At 37.4% G+C, this 13561-nt stretch overlaps 1 protein-coding gene across 2 annotated transcripts in view; it reads left to right on the top strand.

Annotated features, from left to right (window-relative positions):
• The window catches only part of LOC122813289 (FRAS1-related extracellular matrix protein 1-like), a 1751891-nt gene that overhangs the window by 1184472 nt on the left and 553858 nt on the right, over nt 1-13561 (top strand). For both annotated transcript variants that reach the window (XM_044085535.1, XM_044085536.1), the window contains exon 24: nt 11525-11789. In XM_044085535.1, the coding sequence (XP_043941470.1) occupies nt 11525-11789 (265 nt within the window). The remainder of the gene's footprint in view (nt 1-11524; nt 11790-13561) is intronic.

Genomic DNA, 13561 nt, shown 5'->3' with positions numbered 1-13561 from the left:
TCTGAGGGATTGGGATTTCTTTAAGTGTAGCATGTCCAACAGCTCTGGGTTTGACATGGCCTTGTATGTTAAGCAGAGATCACCTCTGAGTAGATGATATGCGACGGAGTATAGCTGGAGGTTTTTTAGACGTTCAGCATAGGGCATCTGCTTTAGACCTGTGACTCTTTTAGTGCGGTATTTCTGCAGCCTTTCCAGTTGTTGCAGATGTCTTGAGATCTCCATACTAAATGGGGCATTGTATTCTATAGTGGGTCTAATGAGGTATGAGTACAGTGGGAAAATGACTTCCATTTTTTCTGGATGAAAAGCCCTTAGTGATGAGGTGTGCCACATAGAAGGATTTCCTGACTGTTGTGGCAATGTGGTTATCAAAGGTGGGGCCACTGTCCACCTGTGTCCCTAAGTCTCTTATCACACTTTCACTGTTTAGTATACTGCCACCTATGTGGTAATTCACGGGTACATGTTTTTTCCCAAAGCGGATAACTATACATTTCTTGGCATTGAGCTTGAGCCCATGGCTCTGGCACCAAGCATCTGTTTCTGTAAGGCCCTTTTATAGAATAGCCACATCATTTGGGGATTCAGTAATGGCTCCCAGTTTGCAGTCATCTGCGACCTTTGTTAGCCAGAGTCCTTTAGTGTTGGCCTGTACTTCAGAGACGTAGATGCCAAACAAGTGCGGTCCCAGGACTGAACCCTGAGGTACTCCACTTGTCACTTGTCTGGAGCAGGATTTGGAGTCAGCTACTTTTACAGTGTGGGTTCTGTCAGTAAGCCAGTTGGCAACCCATCGACTCATGTATGGCTTAATGCCCAGCTTAGTAAGTTTATCTATTATTCCAGAGTGGGGGATTGTGTCGAAAGCCTTGGTGAGGTCCAGATAGGCTGTGTGGACCACCTTACCCTCATCCACAGCTCTGGAGACATTTTATTTTATATTTTAAGATATTTTTACTGTACAGTTATGTCAAATAAATGCCCAAGGCTATAACATTCACAAGTATTTTTAAATATTGCTTTCCACACACAAAATGAAATATATGAATAAGGAATAATATATACAAAGTGATCTTGTTTATTCATTTATTTTTTTTTTATTTTTTTCTCTCTCCCTCATCATTCTATAACTCTCATCCCTGTGCTCCACATCTACTGCTGAATTTGGAAGCCACCTCATTTACCCACCCACACTGGACTATCTCTGATAGGCCTGGGGCCTAGCAGCTGGGCATTCACATCTGCCAGGTAGGTTTCTTATTTTATGCCCTACCCTGTTAATCACCCAGTAGTATGAATGATAAGCAGGCATGCAATGCCTCAGCAGCTCAGCCATTTCCCCCTTTGGGCAGTGTTTCATGGTGTGATGTCTCCAGTCTGCACCAGAGATCATTACAGAAGATGCCTATGGAACCAACCACCTACCATAGATCTCCTGCTATTCTGTAAGATGCCTGAGCAGCTAATCACACCTAGGTTAGCTGGGATGTAGTCAGTACTTTATCTATCTATGACAGTACAGAGGCTAAATCTACTTTAAACTACTTTTGTTTACTTATAAGCAGTTAAGCTTTACAGTCAAGTGGCATTATAGATTATAAGTTAAAGTAAAGATCCACTTCAGAAGCATCTTAGAAATGTCTTCTGTTTTACATACCTATTTCATTTGCTGAAATTGTCTACCCATTGTAGACTATACAAAAGCCCCCCTCCCCAGTTTTTCTCCTCCCACCACAACCTTCAAGTCTCTCTGTCTGCTTTATTGCCTAGGCCCATTCTTTCTCTGAGAGGTAAGAAACTTAAGCCTAATTTTTCATCTGAAAGCAAGAGCTAAGCCTTGCAGAGTGGAGAGATCATCTGTGAGCACAGGGCTTTTTGTTTCTGTTTAAAACCCTTAACACCAAAGTGCATACCCAGTAAAGAGTGCAGAGTTCAGCATGCAATAGGTGTCTGTCAGACCATGTGACTCATTTTTGCAAGCAACATCATCTCATGAATCCCATGCCCTCTCAAAGATGGCACCTCACCCTCCACCCAAAGAGGAGGTGAGCTAGTCAATCTGCTTCACTTCTCCCTTCCCCCTACCATGTCCAACAGCTGCCTGGCCTATAAATCAAACCTGAGTTGCCAGGGTAGTAATCAAGATCGTATCTGTCTATGCCAATGGAGCTGGTCATGTCTGAAAGTTTTAACTCTGTATGTAGAAAAGCTTTTCTGTCAAAAAGGCAACTACATCCCTTTATTACATTTAACTATGACCAGTACAAAATGAAGAGTGATGGCTGTTTTATACATCATTTTTAATGTTTGTTTCTGTTGTTCCTTCACATCTTTTACAACATTTTTTTTTCTGCAGATATTAAATATGTGAGTAACTGCTTTACATGGTAGACCATACCTCTCAACATGAAGACATTGAAAATAGGTATAAAGGCCTTTGTAACGTAGGTACATTCAGCTAAAAATATGGATGTCTAATTGGTGTAAATTTTGAAAACAAAAGAGCACATACATTTTCCAGATACTATTCAGAAACACTTGTATAGAATGACAAAAATGATTGAAAGTGTACATACATTATCAGACAGAGTAAAATCTGAAGACTTTAATGAATTATGTTGCAAAATTCTAAGAGACAAGGTAATTTTTTTTTGCTCCTATAAAAGGGAGATTTAAATTGTTGGTGCCACTAGCATTAAGGTTATGTTCCAGGATTCCGTCCTGGGACCTCTCCTGTTTGGTATGTACATCTTTGAAGTACAGGCTAACACAGAAGGCCTCTGGCTAATGAAGTTTACAGATGACTGCAAACTAGGAGCCATAGTCAAGTCCCCAAATGATGTGGACATCCTACAGAAGGGCCTCGCTGACACAGATGCTGGTGTCAGAGCCATGGCCTCAAGCTCAGTGCCAAAAAGTGCAGTGTCATCCCCTTTGGTAAAAACTCTGTACCCATGAATTACCACATAGGCAGCAATCTACTTAACACCGAACTCGTGATAACAGACCTTGGGACCCAGGTGGACAGTAGTCTCTCCTTTGATAGTCACATCACCACAGTAGTCAGGAAGTCCTTCTATGTGGCACACCTCATCATAAAATGGTTCTCATCTAGGAAAAAAGAGGTCATTGTTCCCCTCTACTTGACACTCATTAGATCCATTATAGAGTACAACGCCCCTTTTGGAATGTACCTCACAAGACATCTGAGGCAGCTGTAAAGGCCATAGAAGTACCTCACAAAGAGGATTACTGGCTTCAAACAAATGCCCTACACTGACCGCCTCAAAAAACTCCAGCTTTGCTCCATAGCATATCGCCTACTCCGAGGTGATCTCTGCCTAACATATAAAGCTATGTCAAACCCAGAGCTGTTGGACATGCTACACCTAAAGAAATCCCAATCCCTCCGAGCTACACACTCTAGGGACCTAAACCTTGTCACCACAATAAACAGGACATGCTGGAGGGATAGATTCCTGTCCCAGAGACTTCCCATACTCTGGAACAGGCTACCCATCTATGTCAAGCAAAGTTCTTCATTAGCACTCTTCAAGAAAAATCTTGATGAGTGGATGGGAAATAGGAAATACACCCCAGGGATCACTTCTGTGTCTCTGCTCGACAGTGGCACAGGAAAATAACTTTATTGGGTGGCGTAAGCCAGGGAACCTTGTTGGCTAGGCTTACGTAGGCCCTTGGGCCGATAGCGTAGTACCTACCTATGAACCTATGTATTATGTTTTTTCTGTGCACTAGACAGTTTCAACAATCACGAGTGATGAGAGGGTCAGAAAATTGTGTGACGAGGAAAATCAGGCCTGAAAATAAGGACATACCAACAAAAATAAGTGTATGGTGTGCAGTGGTATGAGGAGGTGCTGAAAAGTTCTAAGCCTGACCTAGAAGGGAATGATGTGGAGCTGTGAAACTTACAAGTTATTCAACATATTCGCCTCGAAGTTCAACACACTTGTCACATTGTGTCTGAAGTTTCTGTAACCCTGCCAAAAAACGTCTGTGTCTGGTCACTGAAATACTACTCCACTGCTGCAACCACCTCTGAATCACTCGAAAAGTGCTTCCCTTTCAAACTCTTTTTAAGGTTTGGAAACAGGAAATAGTCAGGCAGAGCAAGATCTGCTGAGTAGGGTGGATGGTCTGTGCACTCAAACCCCAATTTTGTCAAAACATCCATCATTTTGCCAGCCTTGTGAACAGGTGCATTGTCTTGGAAAAAGAGAACTCCTTTCTGCAGCTTCCCTCTCCTTTTTTCTTTCAATACCTCCCCAACGACTACAACCACAAGTTGATTCCAAGAAGAAAAAACTGTGAAAGGATCCAGTCTTTAAATAAAACCACTTATTTATTTTAACTAGTAAAAGTTAGTGTTCTCATATATATTGGAAGAAGTGGAGATATCTTTGGATAACAATATTGGAAGTAGAATAACTTTTAGTAAGGGAAATTGTCAAACACAACATGTTGTATATGTGTGAAATGTACTTCATGTTCTAGTTTCTATGTTGGAAAAACAGATAGAAGGTTGCGGAATAGAATTTATGACCATTTATACTGTATAAAAAAGAAAGACAAGAATAATGCATTGTATAGGCACCTAGAAGGAAGTGCTGGATGTGACTCATTTAGGTTTGCAATATTGGAGGTGATTAAGAGTAATCCAAGGGGAGGGGATGTTAAGGCAATATTGGGGGAAAGAGAAATCAAATGGCAGATAAGATTGAATGCTGGTAGTGCCCCTGGTATTAACGAATACATTCCCACCAAACCTCTTATTAGAACTTAATTACAGTTTATAATGCAGTCAGTGTAGTTTTTAAGACAATTATTGAATGAGGTCTATGCAGTATATTCATCAGATTTTATATAAATGCTGAAAACATTAATATGCATATGCGTATTGTATTATTTACAGTAATTAATTTTGTACATTGAACTGCTGGGTAATCCCGTTAGGTATAGAATTGTATGAATTGTGGGAAGCCAGTATAGTTATATAGCATACAGTCATTTTTTAGTATGTATTATTGTTTTTTAAAAAAAAGAAATTTTAAAAATAAGTTATGTTTTTTTAACATTTATGGTTGTTTAAATATTTATAGGATTGTTTAAGTGAATAATTGACACAAAGGGCGGGAAATTAAGGCATATAAGTGTGTTACAATGAATACTGGTTGTTCTGATGAAATCTACGTATTGTAGATGAAAGCGCTCAACAATTTATTTTACTAGTTAAAATAAATAAGTGGTTTTATTTAAAGATTGGATCCTGTCACAGTTTTTTCTTCTTGAAATCAATTTGTGGTTGTAGTCGTTGGGGAAGTGTTTGGATTCCTTGAAGTGTTCTTTCAATACCTCCTTTAATCAGCACAGCAAGTTATACTACTATTCTGCATTAAGTCTTTGGCTTTTTGAAGAATAGTCAGTCATTACAATACCTTCCTGATCTCAAACCACTTTGGCCATGACCTTTCCTGCTAACTTTTGGGTCTTGAACTTTTTTCACCTTGGTGAACCTGAGTGCTGCCATTGCGTGGACTGTTGTTTTATCTCAGTATCATAGTGGTGTAACCATGTTTCAGCAACAGTAACAGATCATTCCAAAGAGTTGGCACCAGCTCAATGAAAATGCTGCAAAATCAAGTTGGAAGTGTCCACTTGACGTCTTCTCTAGCTGGGATTCAAACATTTGGGCACCCACTTGGCTGACAGCTTCTGCATACCCAGCTGCTCATGGATTATAAACCCGGCACATTCCCTGGAAATCTGTAGTGTCTCAGAAATAGTTTTAGCCAATATTTGCCAATCTGCCAAAATCAGGTCATGGACATGGTCAACAATTTCAGGAGTTGACAACGTTTGAGGCCTCCCAGACCTTGCTGCATCTTCGGTCTCAATCTCCATACTGAAAGTTTCCACACCACTTCTTCACAGTTGAGTAAGAAGGGCACTTGTCACTCAATGTTTGCATCATACATTCGTGGAGTTTCTTTGGATTTTTCTTCTTCAGGAACAGGAAATTTGTAGCGGCTCAGAGTTTCACACTTGAAAATTCCACACTTTTCATTGACACGATTCAATCAATGATTGGAAACAATGTCAAAACATAACATTAGGATTCTGCAAATTGGCACTTTACAAGATGAAATAACCATCTTTTCAGCTATAGAGGCAAAATAACACTTAGAATTTATAAAGTTAGTCGGACTTAGAACTTTTCAGCAACTCCTCATAATTAGGCCTGAAAATAAGAATGTTCCTCCAAAAAAGATACAGTGTGGTAGGCTATTAGTGTGCTTTTTGTATATGTATTGGTTGACAATGAATCAGTATTTTGATCATGTTTCAGTTTTGTACGTTTTGGCTGCTTGTGAGATAATCTTTGTTTTTTTTTAGTGCAGCATGTAGATTTAAATTTCCACACAATGCTTAATGCATTGTAAAAAATAATAAGTGAAAAGAAAATATTTCCTCTCTGGAATAAGTAGGAAACATCTTGCAAGGGAATATATGTACAGTAAGACAGCTTCATATTGAAGTGAAGAAGACTAGAATGCTAGTGCTTTCAGCATTTTCTTCTTAATATTATTGTAAGAAGCATAATATAGCACATTATTTATACAATTAATGAATTGAAATGTCATTTGAAGTGCTTTTGTTTCAAAATTTTCTTATAGAATGATCCAATGACTGATGACTACTCTGTAAACATAAAGCTTTACTTATATTTTTTTATGAAACTATGCAGAAGAAAGTTGTTGCCAGTGATTCCTAGTAATTTAGCTTCATGAAAGATTAGAACAAAATGCAAAATTAAAAAAAAAAAATTAAATTATACTGCTACAAAAATCAAAATAACATGTGATCTGCATACAGTACACACAATAACTGTTCTAGAAATATATAGCAATATAAATGGCAGGTGTATGGGATAAGCAGTGAAAAGCTCCAGGGCGTGGTAACAGTGTACAATTCAGTTATAAGACTGCAATGACTATTTAAATACTAAGGAAAAATAATAGTGTCCCTAAAAACATAAAAAAATAAATAAAAGATAAGTTAAAAATCTTGTGGTGTATTACTTTTAAGTAAATGTCCCCTCATGTCGCTGTAGCTACACATGTAGCACAATTTAACCATTTATACGTCTAAGCTATTGCAACTGTGCACCAATGAGCACCATGTTAACAAACTACAGTTTCAGGTAAAACTGAATCTATGGATGGTCTAGCTGCTTTGTGTGGCAGTACATTGGGAAAAGTCACAGAGGTCACATGAAGGAACAACAGTGAATATTTACATAATTAGAACTTTGGTATGCTTTGCGAATAGCAGCAGACAAGAAAAATAATGCAGTTTAAAAATGTGTTCATTTTTTATGTTACTTTTCATTTAAACAGTGGCAAAATGCAAATGTACATGGTATTTTAAATGCTTGAATATCTGTATACCCAACATAAAAAATACAGGTAAAACATGAAGATACATTTTGTTAAATTTGGTTCAAAAGAAGTTGTTAAATACATAAAGATTATGCTTTCAGACAGCACATTTCTTTCTCAAGCAGAAATGTGCTGTTTAGAGACATCAGAAGCATCAGCATAGTTTCAGTATTGTCTGTTTATAAAAATAATTAAAAGGCATTCTATTTGCTAAGATGAAAAGGAGTTAAATAGGTTTCATTAGTTTTTTAAATGTTTACTTACTATAAAATCACATATATAATAAGAATGCAGCTTTCCATAGTTTTCCCTGATATTGCTTATTTTGTGGCTTACAAACATGACTTTTATTAGAAGTCAGGATATATGCAGAGTATAATATTAACTTAAACATTAGTAAATTGCTACTCTGTGACCCATCATTTGCTATGCTTTCACTTGTCATAGTTGGAGAGTAATGGAAAAAGATTTAACATAGTAAATGTAAGTATTCTAGACTACACATTACATTAATCGTTATTTTCAGATGTTGTAAGGTAATATCAATTATTGTGAACTGCAATATTTTATGTTTAGGAAAGGATTACGGACAACATTTTTGCATTAGATTTTGAACACTCAAATATTGCACAGTCCTTGGTAAACCTATATGCTTCCTCAAAGGTCCTGACAAGCTCTAATCTTTTTTCGTATAATTTCTCAGGCTGTATTATTATTATTATTATTATTATTATTATTATTGTTATTATTATTATTTTTATTATTATTATCCAGAATGACTATTCCTCTACTTCATCAACACCTCTCTAGAACAGAAACTGGGACCAGCAACCTGGGGCTGTAGCAGAGTAAATTATCCATCATTGGAGGGTTAGGGACTAAAGAGATGATGGTATCCAAACCAGAGTCATCTGTACCTAACATTGGGATTTATCTGCATGCTGTAACTCTCAACTGAGGGGTAAGGCTTGGAGTGAGGCAAACAGTTGCCTATGAGTGTTCCCACCCTTGATGTATTAACATTAGACCCCCCCCCCCCCTACACATGTGTATGTGGAAATTTAGTGCTGCATGGCAGGTTTTGGTAGAAAGCTGCATAGTGCCATAAAAAATTCCTACCCTCTCCCTGAAATAGGTGAGTTGTCTGCCAGCGATTTAAGTCTATTTCCACAGATGGCCTTCCATCTTCTATAGTCAGTAGTCAAACCTGTGTCACCAGCATCACAGAAGACACCCTACTTCTGTGACTTTTCTATTATTCATAGTTGCTTGATATACAAAATACAGAAGACAAATGACTCCGTAATAATCTCCTGCGAAACCACCAATAAGTGCCCCAAAAAAAACGAGGATTCCAAAAGTAAATCCAAGTATGTTTCCAAACATCCACCGATAGCTAACCAGATGCAAAATCTGCAGAATTATTCCGTGTCAGGCTCAAACATCACGAGAATGCGATATTAAGAATAAAACAGTTCCAAGTTTATTTCTGTAACTGGCACAAACAACATATAAATATAAAAAAAAAAAAAAAAACGAAAATGCGAAAATACATAAAAAATGAACCCAGGTTAGGTCTGATGAAACCCAGGTTAATGGGTGAAAGCACTTAACTCTGCTTCATTTTTTCTGTATTTTCGCATTTTCGTTTTTTTTTTTTTTATATTTATATGTTGTTTGTGCCAGTTACAGAAATAAACTTGGAACTGTTTTATTCTTAATATCGCATTCTCGTGATGTTTGAGCCTGACACGGAATAATTCTGCAGATTTTGCATCTGGTTAGCTATCGGTGGATGTTTGGAAACATACTTGGATTTACTTTTGGAATCCTCGTTTTTTTTGGGGCACTTATTGGTGGTTTCGCAGGAGATTATTACGGAGTTGCTTGATATACCTGTTATTGTTATAAACTGAAAATAAAAAGAATTATGCTCAACAGACAGCTTTATTTGTTTGATTTATTATGTTTTGTTTTTGCTTCCTTTCCCAGCAGCTGACCCATCAGGTGCCATAAGCTCCTATCCTCATTCTACAGGTCTACCAGACCCACCTTAGCTTTCCCTCGGCTCATGCTGACCAACATTCAGTGCCAGAGAGAACATGAAGAACTCTAGTTTAGCATCATATTGCTTCTGGTGAATGAGGTCTTGAAAGCTGTGTAGTTGCTGCCTTTGCAAGGTACATGCATGCTTCCAGACACGAGCAACCTCCCATCCACACAGTATACCACTTGAAGGTGCAAAGTCTACCTTGGTTTTAGTGATGCTACACCAGTGAGCTTAGGTTGCTTCGCTCCCTCTGCATGGGTAAGCCAGCACTGGCCACTCACTCCCATCTTCTTTCCTGTCCAGTCCCTCCAGCAAACCTCCTGATACTCAGACATGAGTTATCTGGGGCCCAGGTAAGCTGTAGCTCCTCAGTACTGGATACACATTTATGTCTTAAAAAAATTAGGGAGTAAAACTGTCAAGTGTATGGTCTTTGCAAATAGTTTACTGTTTATTTTCTACTTGGTAACAGAAGAGTTGAAAATATTTTGTAGAAACTGTAAAACCAATAAATGGAACTAAAAAAAGTAAAAAAAAAAATATATATATATATATATATATATATATATATATATATATACACATATATATGTGTGTGTGTGTGTGTGTGTGTGTGTATGTGTGTGGGTGCATGCATATAGGTAACAGAAGAATCAGAAATATTTTGTACAAACTGTGAAACCAATAGGTGAAACAAAAATAAATAAATATATCTGTGTGTGTGTGTGTATGTGTGTACTTCTATTTTAATTTCATTTTTTTAAAAAATACTGCTAAATCTGAAATAGCTATGGCACTGCATATCTATTTAAATATCAGGTGATTTGCAAAGTATTGTATGGAAAAATGAGTTCTTTATTGTTCACACTTTCAGCACATTTTGTCAGTTGTTGGAAAAACAACTCCTTTCAGAGAAAATGATTTCAAAAATGTAAAATGTATTATAATATTCACTTAGGACTACAATTTTTGAGGTTCATGAGAATTTACATGTTGCAAAATCTGAACCTTTTAAATTTTACTTGAAATCAGTATAATATTAAATACAAACTTTTTGAAATTAGATTTCTCATGGAAATAAACCTGTTGTGTGCAGAACTGACGGTATTGCACTACCAAAACAGTCGTGTCACTGAAAAAGAATTTGAATTTGCTGCAGATGTTTCAAAGTGAATTCATAAGCCTGTGTGGTTAAAATGATTGTAATGACCATTGTTATTTTTTTATATAGCACTTTTCGCCTTTGTGTATAATGGAGCTATTATAACGCTTGATTCGATTATGGCATATGGGTCATTGGAGCTGCTCCTCAAAACAGCAGCAAACTAATGTTTACTTCTGTAAAGCTCAGTATTAACATCATCATGACATAACACAATACTAGCAAAGACATGAGGGTGACAAATGCTTACACAGGACACATTTCTCATATATTCCCAGTTATTTACCCATAATTCCCATGCTGTATCTATGAAATAACTGAGAACTAAAAAAAAACATAGTTGAACTGCTTTAGTGGCTACTAGATGAAGATGAGATTTGGCAGGTGCCAGTTAAAAAGAGCTAGCGGATGTACCATTAGCTGCAGGGTGAAGTTCGTACCATAGAAGAAAATAAGGGGGTTGCATGAATCAGAAGCAAAGTGTAGATTTGTAAAATAATATAACAGAATAAAAATGTATTTGTTTACAATGTGAAAAGCAGGTGATCTGTAGCAAAAAAATGTCTAATGAAATAGAATGTATTATTTTCCCGCTGCACCTGCACATAGACCCAGGCATGCAGTCAGACACACATGCACACACACTCATATTAATGCTTATGTCAGTAATCTAATACATATTCTTTTGGCACTGATAAAATAAGCTCAATATGCCATTTCATCAGCTACTTGCTTTTCAAAACTGCCGTTTTATGTATTGCATTTCTTTTTAAATATTGGCTAGAATGAAAAAAGAAACTAAGTGTAGACACTTGTATTTTAATTTCTACCCCTTTTATTTCCTAGGTGACATTGTTCTACTCACCAAACCTGTAACTTTAACAGAGGGTGACAGGGTGACCTTGATGACAGATGTTCTCATGGCAACAGATGGCTCTGGCAAACCGGAGGAGCTGCTGTATGCCGTCTCAGTGCCACCTGTGCATGGCCAGATTGAGTACATCAATTATCCCGGTGTGCCCATTTCCAGTTTCAGCCAGTTAGACGTGGTGGCCCAGAAGGTCTGTTATGTTCATGATAATAGCCATGAGGCTAACAAAGACACATTCAGGTGAGAGCTCTCATACTGTGTTAGTATTCTCAGTTGTCGTTGGCACAATATGTTTCAGAAATCAAAGGGTTAATCTGTGCACAAAGCAGACATCATCCTATTTCCATATTAGAACATAGTACAGAAATATAGTTATAAATTATGATTGAATCTTTCTTTTGTTAAGTGTAATACTGAAATATTTTACTGCATATAATAATAATAATAGTTTTTGTACTTTAGGTTATCACAGAGCAATAAGTCTTTCAGTACAAAAGACCTCATAAAATGACAGGTTTCTCTGTCCTATTAATAAAATGTGCTATGGGTTGTTAACAGTGATAACTACAATTTATGCCTCTTGTGTCATGGAAACATTGGCTTGATTTAAAATTCATCATAGACTTGGCCTCCCTCCAGATAACTTTGATGACTCTGGCATTTTTGTATTTATAGCTACACATTTTCACTTGTTAAAGCTGTGACTAATCTAGCATATAGTGGAATGAATTTGGAGGAACAGGATCAGTTAGCTGTTGGTTAGCTGTCAGTTTTGACTTTTTTGCTTTGCATTAAAACCAAAAAGAAAGAAAGTGGCATTGCATATCCTACCACATTAAGTTAAATTAAGGCACAGCACTGTGGGTATTTAGCAATAAAATGGAAAGAGAACATTTTATCTATTGGAAAACAGACACCAAGGTGACACATTCTTACACACTGTGATGTTACTCTATTATATATGTGCTCTCCCTGCCTTTTTTGCATTGTAAAATTGCAATATCAATTTTAGTAATCATTTTTATGGTCATATTATCCTAAGAAAAAAAATGCACAGACAAGTATGTCTAAAGTGCTTGGTCATTTCTAACATTACTAAATATTGAGCATATGCGTATGTATATAGATAGATAGATAGACAGATAGATAGGGAGATGGCTCTGTGATATTTTGTCAAAAGTAGGTTTGACTTAACCTCAAATTGTCGAAAAAAGATGACAGAAAGTATATAACTGAAGAACCATTTCACTGAAACTCTAGAAGCCTATAGATGTTGCTTTTTGCATCACTTTTGATCATGACAGTTGTTAGGACTGTAATTTAGTAGGTTTTGATTGGATTAGCAATACCCACCATCATGTTATATCCCCAGATTTGTAGATGCTTGCATGCCTAGTCAACCTAGTGCACTTCTTCGAGAAGGTCACTAAAGCAATGGGTGAGGGCAAAACAGTTCACATTGCCTATTTTAATTTGTCTAAGGTATGTGACACAATACCTGACTCAGGCATGGTTGACAAACTCAAGAGGTTAGGTGTAAACACTTACGTCACCCGGTGGCTACCCAGCTGGCTCACAGATAGGACCCACCAAGTTAGAATTGGGGAGTCCACCCCTACAAAGAGGCCAGTCACCAGTAGAGCCCCTCAGGGATAGGTGATGGGGCCACTCCTTTTTGACATCTCCTTCTCTGAAGTCAAGGCCAAAATCAAGGGCCTCTAGCTTACTAAATTTGCAGACAACTGCAAATTAAGAGCATCATAGAATCCCACAACCAACACTGATGTTCTCCAGGAAGGGCTGACACAGGCAGCTGTCAGAGCCATGGACTAAAACTAAATACCAGTAGTATCCTTCAGGAAGCCAGCCACCCCTGAAAACAACCATATTGACAACACAACCCTAACAGTCAACCTAGTAGTCAGGGACTAGACGACATACGTCGCTTTTGACTATCAAGTGTCTACAGTAGTGAGGAAACCATTCTATGTTGTGCAACTTAAAAAGAAAGA

This window comes from Protopterus annectens, chromosome 10.part0, assembly GCF_019279795.1.
Source record: "Protopterus annectens isolate FY-2018-M chromosome 10.part0, PAN1.0, whole genome shotgun sequence".
NCBI classification, from domain to species: Eukaryota; Metazoa; Chordata; order Ceratodontiformes; family Protopteridae; genus Protopterus; species Protopterus annectens.
Note: the sequence above shows the minus strand (reverse complement) of the source record. Positions and strands in the feature narration are given on the sequence as shown.